This window comes from Aspergillus welwitschiae (genome assembly GCF_003344945.1).
Source record: "Aspergillus welwitschiae strain CBS 139.54b unplaced genomic scaffold BDQ94scaffold_18, whole genome shotgun sequence".
In the NCBI taxonomy this organism is placed as follows: Eukaryota; Fungi; Ascomycota; class Eurotiomycetes; order Eurotiales; family Aspergillaceae; genus Aspergillus; species Aspergillus welwitschiae.
Window position 1 is genome coordinate 44,851 of NW_020798712.1, and position 17,855 is coordinate 62,705.

Below are 17,855 nucleotides of genomic sequence, written 5' to 3' on the forward strand. Positions count from 1 at the left end.
TTCTGATGCCTTCATGCCTAGGTAGTCCCTCTCACTCTTCAACTGTGACTGGGCTCTAGACCTATATCTAGTTATTGTTAGAATAGTAGATACTAATACGATCCGCTTGATCTGGAAAGCAAAGGACTCTTATTCTAGATACTTGCTATTGTATCAAAAAGTTCGATTGAAATGTGGAGGATGAGTATTACAAGGGTAGATGAAACACGTGAAGCGGATCTGCCATTTACCGGTAAACATCAGTCCCTTAGTTTATATTGTTTTTTTCTCCCCAATAATTCACCCAGGAGGATGGAGCATCCCCAATAATTCAGCTAAATTTCATATGGCATGAGCGTTGATCCGATCAGCTGATGAGGGTCTCCCATCAGCCGAGGCACAGGCTTCGGCAAACGTCATGTAAACCATCACCCCCAATCCAGAGCCGAGTCTTTCTCGCACCCGACATCGAAACAGTCCCTACTCCATTCGTCTCAAGGCCTACATATCTACCCCTTTCTTCCTTTTCTGCAGTCATTCCTTGCGACCCTCTCGGGCAAATTTATTGAATTGTCGCTAGTTCCACTTACCGTCTTGTTCATACTCACTTGTCAAAGCAATTCGTATCGCATCTATAAGGATCCGAGGTACCGATTTACGTGCACCGTCATAGTACAATATCGGCCGGCTTTCTTGACGCACCTATTCCCGCTAGGAAAAGAGAACCACCGCGCTATCAATCATGTCTCAATCTAATATCGAAGGGCAAAAGAAGGCGGTTGCGGTATCCGCTGCAGTCCAGCAAAGTGACAACATGGCACATGCATTGGCGGGCGCTGGAGGCGGTATTCTGTCGATGCTCTTGACGTGCGGCAACACCTCCCGTTAATGAAATCAACGTTGACATCCCATATGTTGTAGTTACCCGCTGATAACCCTCTCAACGAGAGCGCAAGTCGAGTCCAAGCGTGCCCATTCCACGACGTACGACGCTATACGCCGCATCATTCAACGAGAGGGGGTTTCGGGGCTCTATTCCGGCCTTGAATCTGCGCTTTTTGGCATCAGTGTCACGAACTTCGTCTACTACTACTGGTACGAATGGACGCGCTCGGCTTTCGAAAAGGCGGCTGCGCGGGCTGGGCGGTCCTCAAAGAAGCTCACAACGTCGGAGTCAATGATCGCGGGGGCCATCGCTGGGAGTGCGACAGTCCTCATCACAAACCCAATATGGGTTGTAAACACTAGAATGACAGCCCGCAAGTCCGAGTCGGAGCAAGAAACATTGCCAGGGGCTCCCTCCAAGAAGTCGCGGGCATCCACAATCAGTACATTGATGGACTTGCTCCGGCAAGAGGGGCCCAAGGCCCTCTTTGCTGGTGTTCTTCCGGCTCTTATATTGGTTATCAACCCGATCCTACAGTACACAATCTTTGAACAGCTGAAGAATATTCTGGAGCGTCGTAGACGTATGACGCCAAAGGATGCGTTCTATCTTGGGGCTCTTGGTAAGATACTGGCAACTTCGATTACCTATCCTTATATCACAGTGAAGAGCCGCATGCATGTTGCCAGTAAAGATGGTCCTAAAGAAAGTTTGAACGGGAGTTTGAAGAGAATTGTTAAAGAAGAGGGTTTTGTGGGTCTGTACAGAGGTATAGTATTGACAATTGGGGATCCATGCAAACTTCAGCTAACATCACATGACAGGCATTGGGCCGAAGGTCACACAGAGCGCCATTACTGCAGCGTTCTTGTTTGCATTCAAGGATGTTCTTTATGACCTTATGGTCTCTCTACGGAAGAGGAACCGAGCAATTTCCAAGTAAAAACTGGAGAAGAAACTCATCTAGCACCATTGCCAAAGAATCAGTATGACTTTGAACCAGAGATTTATACTTACTGATTTCCATCACCGTGTGCCTTGAGCCAGACCACCGCTTTTTTGTCAATGGTTTGGATATGCTCCGTACCCAAATGTACTCTTATTTGCTTCGGCACAGCGTTCTTCTTCTTCTCCTTCTCCTTCTTCTTCTTCTTCTTCTTCTTCTTCTTCTTTCTTTTTGGCCGATCTGAGGAATCGAGATGTCTAGTTTTTGCAATATATGCAGTACTAAGCCTTTCTGATCGGACCTGATCCCTATTCGATCGCACTAATAGATTGATCGGTTGATGATGGATACGTGATCATGGCATCCCGCTGTAGTGGCTGTAGGCTCATCATTCAGTGAAAGAAGAAGTTTGGCCTGAGCCCTTGGGGTTTAGTCCCGTCGACCGTGTAAAGGCTCCGGCTAGTAGCATCGGTAGAGAACATTAGAACACTCTACTACTTTGTGCCATTTACTAGGTATGAAGCTACTATCTACTCGATACGGAACCGCGGCTCGATTGCGTGGCTGACCCTAACGCGCCTAATCCGTTGCCGCCAGACCGCCTGCCTTTTACAAGAATATAGAGCACTTATCCAGCGCGTTCGCGCGTCGCAATCGACATGCAGGATATATTCTACTATGTTCTTCTACTGCCACCCTCAGAAGTGAGGCTCAGGTGAGGCCCAAGTGAGGTCTGTACGAGTGATGACTATTCGAAGCTGTGTGAGCCCCTGCTGGACTTATGTAATCATGCTGGGGAGAGTTCTAGTCCTTCCCCTCATATAGTGTTTGTTCCCCGCCAGGCCATCAGAATCCCATTTGTGTTAGAATAAGCCATTCACCGGCTCTCCGCTGACTGTTGACCCCTCATGCTAGCGCTACGGCAAATACCTCATCCCAAATACTTCCCAGTCTGATTCAATTCCAGTGCTGGCACTCATTGACAGATCCATTGATCGACATGTGCCCGCAAACTCAGTTGTCTTGGTTTGGTATACCTAGTTGGAGACAAGTTATCTGCGCATAATGCCCCGTATACACGCGCCAGAGGAATCTGATGAGGAAGCCCGGCTTCTCCTTTTGCAGTTTATGAGAGGCCCCTCCCACCAAATACGAGGACCTCCAGCTGGAAGTCGCAGTGATCAAAACCTTGCCCCAGAAGATTGCTCCAGTATTGGGGAGGATATTCAGAAAAGCGTTAAAAAGCGTGGCCGGCGGCCTAAGACGTCTAAGACGCGTGTTGAAGCTAGATCATCACCAGTGATCACTGGCGAGCAACGCATGACATCCAGCACACCGCAAACACCGGATCCCTTGTACTTTCCCCAGCAGGATAGGCAAAATACTGCATCGTCACCTGGAGATGGACATAGAATATCTAGTAACCGACGCTCTAGGCGTGCAAGGACAGGCCCGAACAACTATTACGATAAGACCAACTACTTGGGGTTCGGCTCCGATGAAGAAGTCAGCGAAAGCTCTGCCAGGCCGTCTCCTACCACATCCCGACAGCCCCGGTTTCCTAACATTGCACCTGAACCAAAAACTTCGTCATGCTCTCATGATCGAAATGAGCAGGCCCATGTCATCTATTCTGCACCTCATGTCCAGATTCTCAAGTCGTCGTTCTCAACTCTAGATGATTTGAGTGTATCGGAGCGTGCTTGCTACTCATCAGTGCGTAGCCCATCAGAGTACGCCTTGAAGTATCTGAGCAAGCCGCCGCTGGCCGATGAGATTCTCCATGTTGACTTTGACAGAACCGAAACGGCAGCTGTCTTGGACTTGTTCTCGTTCTACGGCTTTCAGAAATACGAGAAGATCGAAATCGCGCTTTCGGATCAGGTTATCCAGGCTGCTCATATCTATGATATCTCACAGAGGGGCTCTGAGAAGATTTGGTGGGTATGTGAGCTTGCGCAGATCATATCCACTCAGGGAATCGAGGGAATAGATGATAGCCATAAATGGCTTCTAGAAGTGATGGCACCTAACCAAAAAGACAAGCAAAAACGACAAGCCAGACGCCTGGTAAAGAAAATTTTGGGGTTAGCCCAGGACACTTCTCAACATAGTCCATTGCTCTTTTCTGAAGATCAGCTTTGGGGGTTGTCCAGGGTCCTACCCTCCGCTCTGGTGCTCAGACGGCGTGGACCTACTGATATAGACTCATTTATTGCTGATGCAAGAAGAGGCTGCCTTCCATCCAACCCTTGTGTTATAAAAGCTACCGCATCGGGGTCAGGATGCGTAGAGATGAGTGGGTCGTTGAACAAAATCTTGCAGCGCCGTGAGCTGGGGCATCGTGTAAACCGTCAGCTTCATTCCACTATCAACGAAGGTTTTAGGCTTGCAAAAACTTGGAGAGATGCCTCGAATGATGTGATTGTCCTGGCTTGGGCACCTGATGGCACGAAATTTGCCGCAGGCGCGACAGCACAATGTGACGAGCATAATATGCAATATAACCGAAATAATAATCTAGTTGTTGGTGATGTTGTCAACAATATTTTGATGGAAATGCCAGACCATTATGTCCTTCGGCCCCCAGGTAGGACCGCAGCAAGCCGGACTCTTCATGATCCCCGTCTCTGGATGAGCGTTACTTCCGTCGAGTGGTGGGAAGATGCACTCTTTACTGCTAGCTACGACAATACAGTGAAGATATGGAATGCTTCCGGTCGAGATATATCGTGCCGCAAAACTCTTCAGCATGACTCCAAGGTGGAGGTTATGGCTCGCTCCCTTTATGAACGGAATTTGCTCGCAACCGGCACACGCTCAATAGGGCTTTGGACATTGGCAGAGTCAACTCACAATCTCCTAGAGCTGCCTAGGGCGCGATCCAAAAAGGACAGAGAGCTGGTACCTACTTCTTTAGCATGGGGAACCATTAAGGAGACCGGAAATATTCTGCTTGCCGGGATGTGTGAAAAGGGTGACGGTACACTGCAGACAGGTCTGTTGGCAGGCTGGCGAATAGGCGAGGCATCAATAACACCTATGCAATTTTCCCCAAACTCTCAGAACATGTTTGACATTAAATGGCATCCCACCTTGCCAATGTTTGCAGCAGCAACATCGATAGGTCATGGCCCTGCCAACAAGGCCTACAAGGATACCAGATCCCTAGTCCGAATGTATCAACCCTTGTCATCGAAAGTCTGCACCATGGAGTTTGAGTGTCCGGCGCTAGATATCAACGACGCCCATATTTGCCCCATGAACCCAAGTTACGTGACAGCCAGCTGCACTGATGGAGTTACCTATGTTTGGGACCATCGACGCCCAGACCGAATTCTTCACAAGCTCCAACACGGAGAGCCCCTAAATCAGATAGATGAAACAATCAGCAGGGAGCAAGCCGATGTTGGTGTCCGTTTGTCTCTATGGGGTGATCGAATTGACGAGTTCTACACTGGGTCCTCCGACGGAGTTTTAAAGAGATGGGATATTCTTAGAGCCCCGGAAGATGTGCTCGTCCAAGATACGGCCAGATTTGACGAGGAGATTATGTGCGGTGCCTTTTCCAACGATAAGTCCAATCTGTTGGTCGGCGATGCTGCTGGGGGCGTCCGTCTCTTATCACCCGGCCCCTTTACAAGCAATGGGGGTCTTTCTATGGAGTTCAAGCCTTCGTCGTTACAGCCTCAATTGCAGATGCGTCCTGATGGGCATGTATCTAACCCTGAGTCAGGTATTAAGGCAGGTGCAGATCTCCTGGAGTCCGGGAAGCTCACCAGGCACCCGATATTCGGAGTTGGACAAGGACCATACTATGATGGCCCCTTTGCAGCCTGGGCTCGTCCAGAAAACATCCCTGAGTGTGAGATTGCACAAGCCCGCTTGAAGGAAGAGGTGCAGCTACGGCAACTTGAAGGTCCGCCCCCGGAATGCAGGATCGGGTTAGATACAGCGTCCCAGCAGGATGTTAACGCGCAGATCAAGCTCGCACCTATTCGGAACAAGCGGCGCTATCAGAACAAAAGAACACGAGATGGGCTTGCAGAGCCTCTTGCATATGGCAGGACAAATGCCGTTAATCTCGTTGGCGATGTACCCGACGAATTCAAGCGCAGGTTACATCATGTTGTATCACCACCAGGTTCTATGCCACCGAACACTGAGGTCATTGAACTAGTCGGGGACACTGACACGGAATGGAAGACCGGCTCGAATGTTATCCATTTCGCTGGATTCAAAACGGCCCTAGAAGAAGTAGAAGAGGAACTCGAGGAAGACTTCTGGTGGCCGCCCAGTGGCACCATCGATGCAAACATCCGAGAAGTTGACGGTATTTAGTCTGGAGCCTGGCGAAATCGGTTGGGAGAACGCTGATCCTATCACTGGCCCTCAGCTTCCTGCGGCAGGAAAGTCATTCCTCCATGATGAATGATGTCAACGGTGTGCCGGCCAATTACATCACGTGGCTGAGCAGCGCCACGGGGCATTGCTGGGTGGCTTTACTTCGATATCCGTACCTTAGATTCTAGTCGGCACTACATATATGTCTCACAAATTCCAACTCTTTGGCCATTATAAACTTGCTACTTCAACTGTGTTGGCAGCGCTCAAGCCTTAGCCGACCCATTTCCAGACCCCATCTCTGCATATTTGATCGTCAAATCACCACAGATGTCATTTGCTCCTCCCTCCGGGCCCCCGCCTCCTTCAGTCCCTGAAGGATGGAAAGCCCAATTCGACGACCGATATAAGCAATGGTAAGCCCCTAACTTACGTCTCCGCCGAGACATCTTACACACACCACCCCCCCCAAAAGTTGCGGATACATGTGTTTGCCTGTAAGCCGAAACTAACGCCTGCCATAAAGGTTCTATGTAGATCTACGCACCGGCAGATCGCAATGGGAGCGTCCCGAAGGACCAACTTACATGGAAGACTCGCAGAGACCACCCAGCGGGCCACCGCCGTCATACGATGCCTCAGGTCCTGGTGATCGACCTGCTTCAGCGGCCGCCGGCGACAAGAAACCGCTGGGCTCAAGAAATCCGTACAATAGCCAACCGGATTCTACATTAGAGAGCGATGCCCGCTTAGCTGCTCAGTTACAGGCTGAAGAAGAAGCCCGAGCTCGTCGCAGAAGTCCGGTACCACCAGCACAGGCACAATCTGGAGCTGCGTCCGATTACTATGCTGAGAACTCCCGCGTGCAGTCCCCCCAGGGATCATCAACATCACCCGCACCCAAACAGGAGCGGAGCAGGGGCTTTTTGGGCAAGTTAATGGGGAGACACTCTGGCGGTAGCAGCAGCGGTGGTGGTGGTGGTGGTGGTGCGAGTTACAGTCGGCCACCGCAGCAAGCAGCCTATGGGTATCCTCAGGCCGGATACGGTGGGTATCCTCCACAGCAGGCGGGGTATGGTTATCCTTCGTATCCGGCACAGGGTGGCTATTATCCACAGCAGCAGGCGCCGCAGCGGCGACATAATGGCATGGGAACTGCGGGGGCTGCGGCGTTAGGTGTTGGGGGTGGTTTGCTGGGTGGCTTATTGTTGGCGGATGCTGTTGAGGATCTCGGACATGATTTTGATGGTCCGCCTCCGGGTGATTTTGGTGGTGGTGATTTTGGTGGAGGGGATTTCGGTGGCGATGACTTTGGGGGTGATTTCTAGGTCGTGTCGTGTGGTGAGCTTCGCTGGACTGCGATTCATGAGTTATGATTACCGGGAGGTTAGCAGTTGTTGATTGCTCTTGTTTTTTGTTTTTGCTTTCTTCTGTTTCTTTTTGCCTGCTTGCCTTCGGAAACGTCGTCTTCTCTGTAGATAGTTTTCTCTTTTTTTTTAGAACCTAATAGCCTATGAAGATGCATGAATAAAGCTATCTCTCTATAGCTAATCGATAATTATATCATTAGTTGTAACTCTATTCTCTTAGTCGGGTCTTCCAGGAACAGGGCCATCAGGGAGCTTATTATAGACGGACACATCAATATCTATCCATAGAGCACACACCGCAATGCACGCATACCACACTGTCCACTAAACCTCCACACGATACTGCTATCATACAATGCTTCAACCTCTTCTCCGTGATGCACCACCGCTCTCCCGGCCCGTTGTAGCAGCCGCCCCTTCAACCGCAGCCGCAGCTTCCGCGCCAGATGCACCGGGTCTAGGAGTAGCACCGGCCATCCAGCCAGCCAGATCGAAGTTCCCGGGAGCCCCACCGCCAGCCATAGCACTCCTGGTTGCGCCTCCGATGGGAGAAGAGCGAGACTGTTTCTCGAATTCGGCGCGCATTTCGGGGTCCACTGATACGAGTGCATGTTAGCAAGAAGCTATCCACAAGATAGACGTTGCGAGAGGAATATAAAACAAGTGAGGTCTAGGGACTTTGGACAGGACTTACTATTCTCCATTAACTTGGGCATTCCAAAGGTGAACCCAAGAGCCACCAAAGCCATCAGGATCATGGGATTCTTGAACAAAGCCAGGGGAGAGACTATATCGATGATTTCAATCCCAGTCAGCAATCTGAATCCAAAACAAGGTGAAATATGAGGTGCAAAGACTCGCGCGTGCGCTCAATGGCTACCAAGTAATTCACTCAATAGACAGACACCATTGCGCACGTATGCTCCTCGTCCTCTAAAGCTAACATCAAGACTTAAGAGGGAACAACTGGGGTGGGAAAACATACACTTCGACCTCTCCTCATAGAACCCTCTCCGGGCCAGAACCTTCGCCTCAACCATTACAGCTTCTTCAGCTCCACTGTTACCACCGCGGGGAGCACTCGCATCAAAGACGAACTTCTCCGCGCCGCGATTATCCCAGGGGTTGCCGCGAAAGGTCTCCCAGATACCCAGGAGAGAGCCATCGGCAGCGACGTCGACGCGGAGCGGAGCGAAAACATACTCCGGTGAGCGGATGTCGAGGAGGTAGGATTCAGGCTTCGAGGAGGCGGGGAGATGGTGGAAGTTGAAGGTTGCGGAGCGGGTGAGGGGTGCAGCGAAGTGGTGATTGTCGTTTGTGTTCTTTGTGAAGGTTGTGAGCGTCGCGTGAGTATTGGCTGAGAGGATATTCGGGTTGGGGAGGATGGTCGAGGGGGGGATGGTGATGGTGAGATGACGGGCGGCGGATGCTGCGGTTGCCAGTGTTGACGCGGAGAGGAGGGAAAAGAGAGAGAAAAGAGAGAGATGCATGATGGGCAACGGATGTTATTCTGACAGGTGCAGCTGGTCAGTGTAGTATGGGAATTGAATGGTGGTAGTGTCCGCAGAGAAATGCGGAGGTTGCTGGTGGACGGTGGAGGTGAAGCTATTCCGATGGATGATCCCAACGGCGGCGCCAGTGCCAAGCGCCGGCCGGCTGACGGTGAAGTCACGGCGCCGCCTGGCATCCTTTCACCTTTACTGCAGCTTGCAACGTCGATTGCAACTTTTTGTCTTTCCGTTAAATCTTGGGCTGGAAATATCTACGCACTCTTCAAATGTTTGAATTGTTATCTTGACGATTCACGCTTCATCTTTGAAGCTTTAGGTAGCACTTGCGCTCCACACCGCTATCTACACTGTGTATCTGGCTCAACCTAGACAGTAAAAGTGCCTATATGCTGCAAACAATGATCAAGATAATAGCATATAATATGTACTTCTAAACGCGGCCGAGGTAAGGGCATATGGCTCCTATTCTCGCCCTGAACTACCCCGAGGACCTGCCCCTCAAATTGAGAACAATATGAACAGCATATGCGTGAAACAAGAGGGCAATAGGTTATATGTACAGTGTAGTCTGGAGGATTTCCCAACAGATGATCCCATACTGCCGGTGGTAAAAGAGATGCACATAGATGAACCCCTCATAGCTTAGCCTTGGGGGCGGACTCTTCAGCCAATGCCTCGGCATAGAGCTCGTCCAAGACCTGACGATACTTCTTTGTGGTGGGCGGACGCTTCAGCTTCAGCCTAGATGGGAGAATTGCAGATTAGTATATATAGTCATAATTGGGACGTGGAGCGGCGGTTTCTTACGTCGGCGTCAGCAGGTTATTCTCAATGGTAAACGGGTCAATCATCAGTGCGCAGTTTTTGATTCTCTCATATCCTGCAAGCTTGTGCTTCTTGGCAATGCGGTTGAGATCTTTCAGCACAGCTTTACGGATCTTGGGGTCGTTAAGTACGGATCTGATGCCCTCGATGTCCGTAGCTTCAATGGTGCGGCCAAGTACCTTGCTGGCAAATACAGCGAAGGTATCGGGCTGGACTCCAAAGATAGCCACCAGGAACGTCTGAACACTATCACCATGGACATAGCCCTGGGCCAAGTAGCCCATTTCCGACATATAAACACCCTCGAGCCGTTCCGGAGAGATATACTCTCCCTGTGCCAGCTTGAGCACATTCTTCCGGCGATCGATGATGACGATACGGCCCATCTCATCAATCTTGCAGACATCACCGGTCCGGAACCATCCATCCTCGGTCACTGCTTTGGCTGTTTCCTCAGGGTCCTTAAAATACTCGCGAAAAACGTTCGCGCCTCGCAGCATTAGCTCACCCCGAGGGTACGGCTTGTCGTCAACGGAATACTCCATATCCGGTAGAGACATCAAGCAAGCCTCCGTAGAAGGAATCAGCCCACCACAGTGGCCAGCGGTCAAGTCCGCGAGGGACTGTACACATGCCATGGCATAAGTCTCAGTCAAACCATATCCCTGAACAACGTCGACGCCAAGAGCAATCCGGAGGAATTGGTGGAGTGAAGGATCCAAAGGCGCCGAGCCGGAAGCCAGCATTCTTGAACGCTCCAAGCCGATGGCAGCCGCAACCTTCTTCGCCCAGATCCGATCATACAAGGCATGTTTTCCCGTGGCTTGGCTAGGGTCAGGGTTCTTCAAGTTTGCGGTCTTTGTAGCGACAATGTGCCTTGACAGTGCGCCTCTAAACCCAGGAGCCTCAACAGTCGAGGCGCGAATAGCATTTCCGAATCGAGTATAGAGGCGCGGAACAGATATGAAACCGGTTGGCTTGAGCAGCTTGAGATCGTCGACGAGCTCTAGGATGTTTCCGTGGAAATATCCAATCCGGGCTCCTGCCCAAAAGGCGGCATGCTCAGACATCCGAGCATAGATGTGAGCCAGCGGAAGATAAGATATAATGGTATCGCCCGCTTTTTGTATGCTGTTGATGAGCGCACCTGAAGCGGATGCGACAGCATTTTCATGTGCCAGGACAACACCCTTCGGGGGGCCGGTGGTACCAGACGTATAGTTGATGGTAATGGTGTCAGAGGGAGCTGGGGGTTTGCAGGGACGATCCACCGAAGCACCCAACTCTTCAACCTGGCTCATGGTGTAGATGGAAACATCTTGCCCGGCAGCCATTGACTCGAGCAAAGCACGCTTCGAGTGGCCGGCCTCTTCACCGCCGTCCAAGGGGTCCAAGCTGACAATGATCTTGAGGTTAGGCAACTGGGGCTTCAGCCTGAGCAGTGTCGGAATGTGCGGCAACGAGGTCACAACGCAAGCCAACTCCGCGTGGTTGATAATATACTCTGTCGCATCGGGGGCGAGGACATCGTAGATGGAGACCGAATACAGGCTTTGCGACATGCATGCCAAGTCTAAATCGACCAGGATTAGTGTTGCGCACGCTAGAAATGACAAGATCGCATACCTGTTATCTGCCACTCGGGGCGATTCTGACACCATAGCCCAATACCATACTGGCCAGGACGACTGCATTCGTGCTTGTGATGTAGTTCCACTAGACCTGCACCGAACGCAGCCCGTCGCTTTTGTACCGTTTGATAATCCAACCATTGGTATACACCGTAGGTCTTGGTCGTGGGGTTGTACGGACGCCAACCAAGGCAGTGGTTTTTCGGCAATCTGTTTGCAGTGGACTCGAAGATATCGTGTGCAGTGAGGATCTAGGAATTATTTGTGAAGAGAGTCAGAAAAAAATCCAGCAGGGAAAGGCATATTGTGCTACAATGGCGGATCGCCGCAGATCATGGGGAGCGAGCATACTTGAGGATCCAGCGACTTCAGAACGCCCTCAGTCGCATTCCAAGCCCGATAGACCTTACTCCGCCCCGGCTTCTCTGTCCCGGGCAAGGCAACCGAGTAGGGAGTGCCCTTGGGAGGGCTTTGTCGCAACTCATCTGCGCGAGTAACGTGGAGAGGTTGTTGAGAAAATAGCATAGCGACAGGTGTAATTTACAGCTGGTGAAGACGAGCAAGTTAGAATTTCAAAGATAAGACTGGTTCTTTGAGACAGATAACAAAGATGAGCCTACCAATCTATAATTGAAGAAGAAAAGAACAATTATAGCGAACCCAACTTCCAGAGAGAGTTGTCTGGGAAAGACGACTGGAGTGTGGCGAGGGTAGTTCGGTAGGGTCAGGATAAGTACGGAAGAGGAAGGGGAAACAAGAGACCGGAGGTGAAGGTGAGGAGAACAACCACAAAAAGAAGAAGGGACTATAAAGGCACTGCCAGGGAAGGAGGGCAACAAGATAGAGAGGAGAAGAAGAAGAAGAAGAAGCACTTCCGAGTACTACCAGTACTGGTACTGGTGGTCGTGACAGGGCAACTTGCCTACCTGAGGCATGGAGTGCCAAGTTGGGAAAGGGAGGGATCCAGTTGAACCTTCCTTCCCTTACTATTTTGTTGGTCTCCGAGACGGAATGCGCGCAAATGACGGCCGCTGACTGGCCAGCGCTCGTGTTCCCGCCACGCGACGTCCCAAACCCTTCCCCAAATCCGCAGAACCTCGGCACTTGCCCTGTTGGGGAAGCCTCCCCGTTTCATTTCCAGTACCAAGCATAAGTATCTATCTTCAACTTGATGGAACATATGCTTCTTTGGGTTAATCCTCCCCGTTTGCATTTCCCTCGAAATTGGTGTCTTTCTTCCCGCCCGTTGACCCCATACCTCGGTTCTACGGTGGACAATCATATCATGCATACTATTCAATAACTATCTAGCCGACCTTATTGGCAGGCGATCCTTTCCTCCAGTACCATGCAGTCGATGCTGTATAATATCTCCGGGCCCCGAAAAAGAAAAATGCGGGCAGACACCTCTCAGTACGGATTTCTTTGAAAAAAGTAGTACAAGCAAAACCCACATAAATTGATGTAATAGATCAATAAATATAATATCTCGTACAGCACCGCATAAGCCCCTAAGGAACGACTAGACTCCTATTTATTACTACTAGTCTCCCCACGCCCCATGAATTAACCCGCAGATGCCGGCGCCCCTCAATTGACATCCGGCCGCATTTAATGCATAAGTCTGTTACATGCCAGTCGAGATATCCACAAGCCAGGATTTTCAAGCCCGTGGACTAACGTTGTACAGATGATCGGACCTGAGTCTTGTGATCTTCAACAACCAGCCGACACATTGACCATCTCACATGCTTGCTCTTTGGCTTAACCGATGCCTCCGACAACGTAAGTTAAAAAGCCCCTCTGATCCGACCTTGGCTCATATTCGCCTCCTAGTCCGTCACGTGTAAGTATATATTCCATGTGAAGATTTGAGGATACAGTGCCGACTGGTCTCCCCGATCTATCCTCTATTTTCTGTGAAGTAATCGTGTGAACTTTCGTGACGTATATACTCTCGTAGCTCGAGAGCTCTCGGTAATTAATCAGCATCACTACTGAATAAATCCTAGAATGGTACTTACTTAGTACTAGTAGTTACTGGCACTACGCAGTGTCTAACCCTGGCCGTATCACTGCCACTAACCCATTATCCACTAGTATAATGTATCTGCTCAACGGCGGCTACTGCTACTAGTAGCATGTATGTGAAACAAATAAAGCTACGACCCATTTAACATATAGTATAAGATACACTGCAGATTCAAGAGTACGTCGATTAATTGCAAACTTTCGATTCCAGGAAAGTTAGACCACAGTCAGTTCGAACAAGACGTTCGACAGTAAAAACCATTTACCAAACTCCATGCCAATGCTGACATCCCAACTTGTATACTGTACAGAAGAGGCTCGACCGTTGAACCCAAAGATATAGACAAAAGCCCTCATAATCAAGAGGAAGACACCCATCCGACCCTCATTCATCATCAACTCATGCAGATCCGTCTCGCTCTCTCGCTCTCTCTTTCTCTCTTTTTTTATATATACCGACAAGCAACAGCTGTCTCAGCAGATGTGTATATGCGTGAACCCCAACTTCTAAGCGCCATATGTATTAACCAAAGGGTTCAAATGTAGAAGCAATAGGGATACCTCTCTCTCTATCAACCGAGGAGAGGTATGGCGTGAATATGGGAGAATTAAAACAAGACAATAAAAAAGCAGAAGCACAAGTGGTGTAACGACGGGCCTGTACTGAGATGCCCAGTCGCGATCCTCTCAGCCCAGGAATGAGCGTGCAAGCTTCTGGTGCCATTTCGTGGCGGGAGCCTCCGTTTCCCACGTTTCGTTCTCGACCTCCTGGCGGCCCGTATCAATATCAGCCTCAAGAGGATGGACAAAAGATGTCCGGAAGTAGATCTTGTGGCCAACATAGAGCACGACGAAGAGAATCAGACTGATGTAATCAATGAAGAAATCCGTGACGCTGAAGCTGGTAATAAAGGAGGTGAAACCTTGCGTGATGATAATGAGGATGTTGAAGAACAGCCCGTACCAGGAATAGTAGGGCTGCCAGATAGCTTTATAAGGAAGGGTGTCACGGGAGATGTCGCGAGCCTTCAGGGCACGCATGAAAGCAAGATGGCAGCCGTTCAACGATGCCCAAGTGATGAAGCCTGCGACACCGGCGATGTTGACGAGCCAGTTGAACACAGTGCTACCTGCATTGGAGACATTCATGAAACCGAGAAGACCGAAGGCTGCCGTGAAGGCAACGCTGAAGTATGGCACACCCTTCTTAGAAGTCTTCTTGAACCAGCGCGGGGCAAACCCTTCTTGAGCCAGACCAAGCAAGATACGACTGCCACTGTAAACATTTGAATTGGCAGCAGAGAGCACCACAGTCAGCAGGACTGCGTTGATAATGTGAGGCAGAACCTTAACTCCAGCAAGCCTAGCCGCAATGACAAAAGGCGACGAGTTAGCATCGTTTCCATCGGTCAGGAGGTTCTCGTTGGTGTAGGGCACCAGAAGACCGATGAAGAAGATGGTCAGGACGAAGAAGAACAGAATGCGGTAGAAGGTCTTGCGAATAGCCGCAGGCACCGTTTTGCGAGGGTTTTCTGTCTCAGCGGCTGCGATACCGACCAGTTCCGTTCCCTGATACGAAAAGCCAGCCTGGATAAGAACGGACCAGAAACCGACGAACTTTGCTGTCGAGTCGGGGTGGACACCCGAATAAGGAGCAAAGGGGCCTGGGTCAACCCAATAGCGAAATCCGAGATACCCTTTGTCACCGACGCCGGCGTCAATGCAGATGGCGAAGATCATGAACCCAACAACGGTGATGACTTTGATACTTGAAAGCCAGAATTCCAATTCACCATAGAAGCTGACAGGCAGGAAATTCAATAGAGTTATCAGAACCCAAAAGATGGCGATGAAGATAGCGATATTGATGGAGTCGTCCCAGAATTGAATGATCAGACCGGTTGCCGTTAACTCGAGTGCAAATGTACTAGCCCAGGAAAACCAATAGATCCACCCCATGGCGAAGCCAAGACTGGGGTCCACCAGACGAGCAGCGTAGGCTGTGAACGCTCCAGGAATCGGAATATAGGTCGCTATTTCACCCAGGGAGGTCATAACCGAGTAGACGATCGTACCGACGAAGATGTAGGCAATGAGGGCACCAACAGGACCTCCGTTGGCGACAGCAGTACCACTACCGATGAACAGACCAGTGCCAATAGTACCACCTATGAATTGAATGAGCAGGTTGTCACTTGCGGAATGGCCGCCTGTCTTACGACAGAAGAAGAAAGGGAAAGAACTCAAGACAGCCAGCAGGACTCACCAATGGCAATCATCTGAAGATGGCGACTTCTCAGCTTCCGCTTGAGATCGGGCATGGGATTCGACTCGCGACTGGCGCCATGTTTCTCACAATCGATGTCATTCAAGTCGGACGAAGGGTTCGTGGGCTGAACCTGGACAGTCTCTTCAGGCGCCATCTTGCCCTTTTCCCCCTCGGCAGACGTGGATTTGACCTTGTTCCCGAAGGCCATGTTAGACCCTCAACGGCCCCAAAATCTGAGGATGCTGATATCCTCAAGGTTAGAGCGTCAGACGTACAGTGTGTATGATAGTGACGGGAAGAGGTCACAAAAGTCAAAATCGCGAAAAAGAAGGAAAAAGGAAGCTCGCCGCCAGGACCGACTCCACCGGGAACACGGTTCGATTGAGTCACCAAAACTCGGGTCCGTCCAGTCGTCGAGCTCCTCCTTATAAGCGGGTTCTGCGTGTCGCCTCTCCGAAATCCGCTAAAGATGAATCGCATCCACCTGCGATTAAGGTACGACAGACACGGCTGGAGATGCATATGCACGTCGAGAGATTATGTATCGTGTCTTGTCAACAGACCATCTTTGCCCGCCGATAAGAGAGGCAACGAATGATGATGATAGTGAATCTAATCGAATTATGCTCTAAGACTGAAAATCTTTAGGTAAAAGGAACAGTCAAGATGAGGGGGTGGGAATGGGGGTTCAGCACGCCGGATGCAACCTCGCGCAGAGATTCCCTTTGGGTCGAAGCCTGCTTCCCCCAGACAAGGACCACGAGTTTGAGATCACGGATGATGGTCATGGCCATGGTTTATGATGAAAACACTTTTCCCCCCGTAATTTCTATCCTGTGTCTTGTGCTTTCCTTCCTCAATTGAGTTGGCTTTGACATCGGCACAACATTTCCTACACACTAATGGACGGAGTAGTTACATACCTCTGAGTCTAGCAAGAGGCTGCTGCTATGGATTGTGCGTGCCACTCGTCCGCACTAAAACCTCCTCAACGTGGAATCCTTCTCCATCCACGGCGGGCAAATCTGGGAACTTGGAAAAGGTTCAGCGAATGGTTGCGTGTTCCAGCTGGCCCAGCAGCGACGCCGGTGCTAGATGGTGGGTCGCGAGATAGGCCTTCCTTGGGCGGAGACAGAGTTTTTCTCTCGTAAGTCAGAACTCCTAACACGCCTGCTCCTCCCACAACGTCGCGTGGTGGCAAAGGAAAAAATCATACTAATGATATCTCGGCAGAATAGTAATTCTAAAATGCAATTGAGTGGTGGTTGGTTGTTACTGCCGCCTCTTAAGAACATACTTTGAATTCCCACATAGATATATATACAAAGCATCTATCTAGTATCTACCCGGCCTGATGCGCTCTCCAACTCAACGGTTGTCCACTCCACTAACAAATGAACTATCATTATCCACCACACACCTTTTTTTTTTTTTTTTTTTTTTTTTTTTTTTCCAAAGTTCTCCTCATTTACTAGAGCCCAGGGACACGTCTGCTAAAATAGTACAAAGCCAATCGGCGAGATCCGAGTCAGCCAGCCCTACTCCGTTGCAGAAATTTTTTTTTTTTCCTATTTTCTTTCTCTCTTGAATTTCTTCTGGAACGTTGAGCGGACGGATATTCGCGGTGCAATGAACCACGGACCCGTCCCAGTCACCGTCGGATCCCGAATAGATCATTGGCACATTTGCCGGAGACAAGATAATTTCGTCGAGATTCGAAACATCTGATGGAGCTGCTCGTTCAAAAGACGGCCTTGCTTTTTTCTCTCCTTTCATCTTCGTATTTACGTACCAGCATTGTGTGTCCTGATGATCACGTAGGTAAAAGTTTCACCTTCATCTATCTTTACAATTCAATATTATTCATAATCCTATTGATCAATCTCATGATCCAACAACTGAATCATCGGTGCAAATGCCAATCCCTGTCATCCGCTGATAGCGTCTCAATGAGTCAATGACAATACAAAGTGACACGCAGGTAGTTCACTAAAAAGCTTATCATTTTTCGACATGCTGTGGGTTCTCCCAGTGGATCGAATGTAAGCAAAGCTAATTTGCTA

General features: G+C 50.0%; 6 protein-coding genes across 6 annotated transcripts; 3 read left to right on the forward strand and 3 right to left on the reverse strand.

Annotated features, from left to right (window-relative positions):
- The first annotated feature begins 282 nt into the window (after nt 1-282).
- Nucleotides 283-2,112, forward strand: pmp47 (putative peroxisomal membrane protein Pmp47). Its single transcript, XM_026766483.1, has 3 exons — nt 283-846; nt 901-1,634; nt 1,690-2,112. The coding sequence occupies exons 1-3, from the start codon at nt 722-724 to the stop codon at nt 1,806-1,808; spliced, it is 978 nt and encodes a 325-aa protein (XP_026625603.1). The 5' UTR covers nt 283-721; the 3' UTR covers nt 1,809-2,112.
- Nucleotides 2,113-2,876: 764 nt separating this feature from the next.
- On the forward strand, nt 2,877-6,152 carry BDQ94DRAFT_170826 (WD repeat protein; the record flags this gene model as incomplete). Its single annotated transcript, XM_026771588.1, has 1 exon — nt 2,877-6,152. The coding sequence occupies one exon, from the start codon at nt 2,877-2,879 to the stop codon at nt 6,150-6,152; it is 3,276 nt and encodes a 1,091-aa protein (XP_026625604.1).
- A 333-nt stretch (nt 6,153-6,485) lies between these two features.
- Nucleotides 6,486-7,483, forward strand: BDQ94DRAFT_170827 (uncharacterized protein; the record flags this gene model as incomplete). The annotated part of the gene is made up of 2 exons (XM_026771589.1): nt 6,486-6,571; nt 6,682-7,483. The coding sequence occupies 2 exons, from the start codon at nt 6,486-6,488 to the stop codon at nt 7,481-7,483; spliced, it is 888 nt and encodes a 295-aa protein (XP_026625605.1).
- Nucleotides 7,484-7,724: 241 nt separating this feature from the next.
- Nucleotides 7,725-9,190, reverse strand: BDQ94DRAFT_144617 (uncharacterized protein). The gene is made up of 3 exons (XM_026766484.1): nt 8,511-9,190; nt 8,220-8,312; nt 7,725-8,121 (listed from the first exon to the last, which is right to left on the reverse strand). Exons 1-3 carry the CDS (start codon nt 9,013-9,015, stop codon nt 7,886-7,888), a joined length of 834 nt encoding a protein of 277 aa, XP_026625606.1. The 5' UTR covers nt 9,016-9,190; the 3' UTR covers nt 7,725-7,885.
- On the reverse strand, nt 9,137-12,252 carry BDQ94DRAFT_38354 (putative AMP-binding enzyme). Its single transcript, XM_026775628.1, has 5 exons — nt 12,113-12,252; nt 11,844-12,038; nt 11,488-11,743; nt 9,844-11,434; nt 9,137-9,777 (listed from the first exon to the last, which is right to left on the reverse strand). Exons 2-5 carry the CDS (start codon nt 12,015-12,017, stop codon nt 9,672-9,674), a joined length of 2,127 nt encoding a protein of 708 aa, XP_026625607.1. The 5' UTR covers nt 12,018-12,038; nt 12,113-12,252; the 3' UTR covers nt 9,137-9,671.
- A 1,812-nt stretch (nt 12,253-14,064) lies between these two features.
- On the reverse strand, nt 14,065-16,229 carry BDQ94DRAFT_38350 (putative arginine transporter). The gene is made up of 2 exons (XM_026775627.1): nt 15,790-16,229; nt 14,065-15,691 (listed from the first exon to the last, which is right to left on the reverse strand). The coding sequence occupies exons 1-2, from the start codon at nt 15,998-16,000 to the stop codon at nt 14,211-14,213; spliced, it is 1,692 nt and encodes a 563-aa protein (XP_026625608.1). The 5' UTR covers nt 16,001-16,229; the 3' UTR covers nt 14,065-14,210.
- Nucleotides 16,230-17,855: the final 1,626 nt, after the last annotated feature.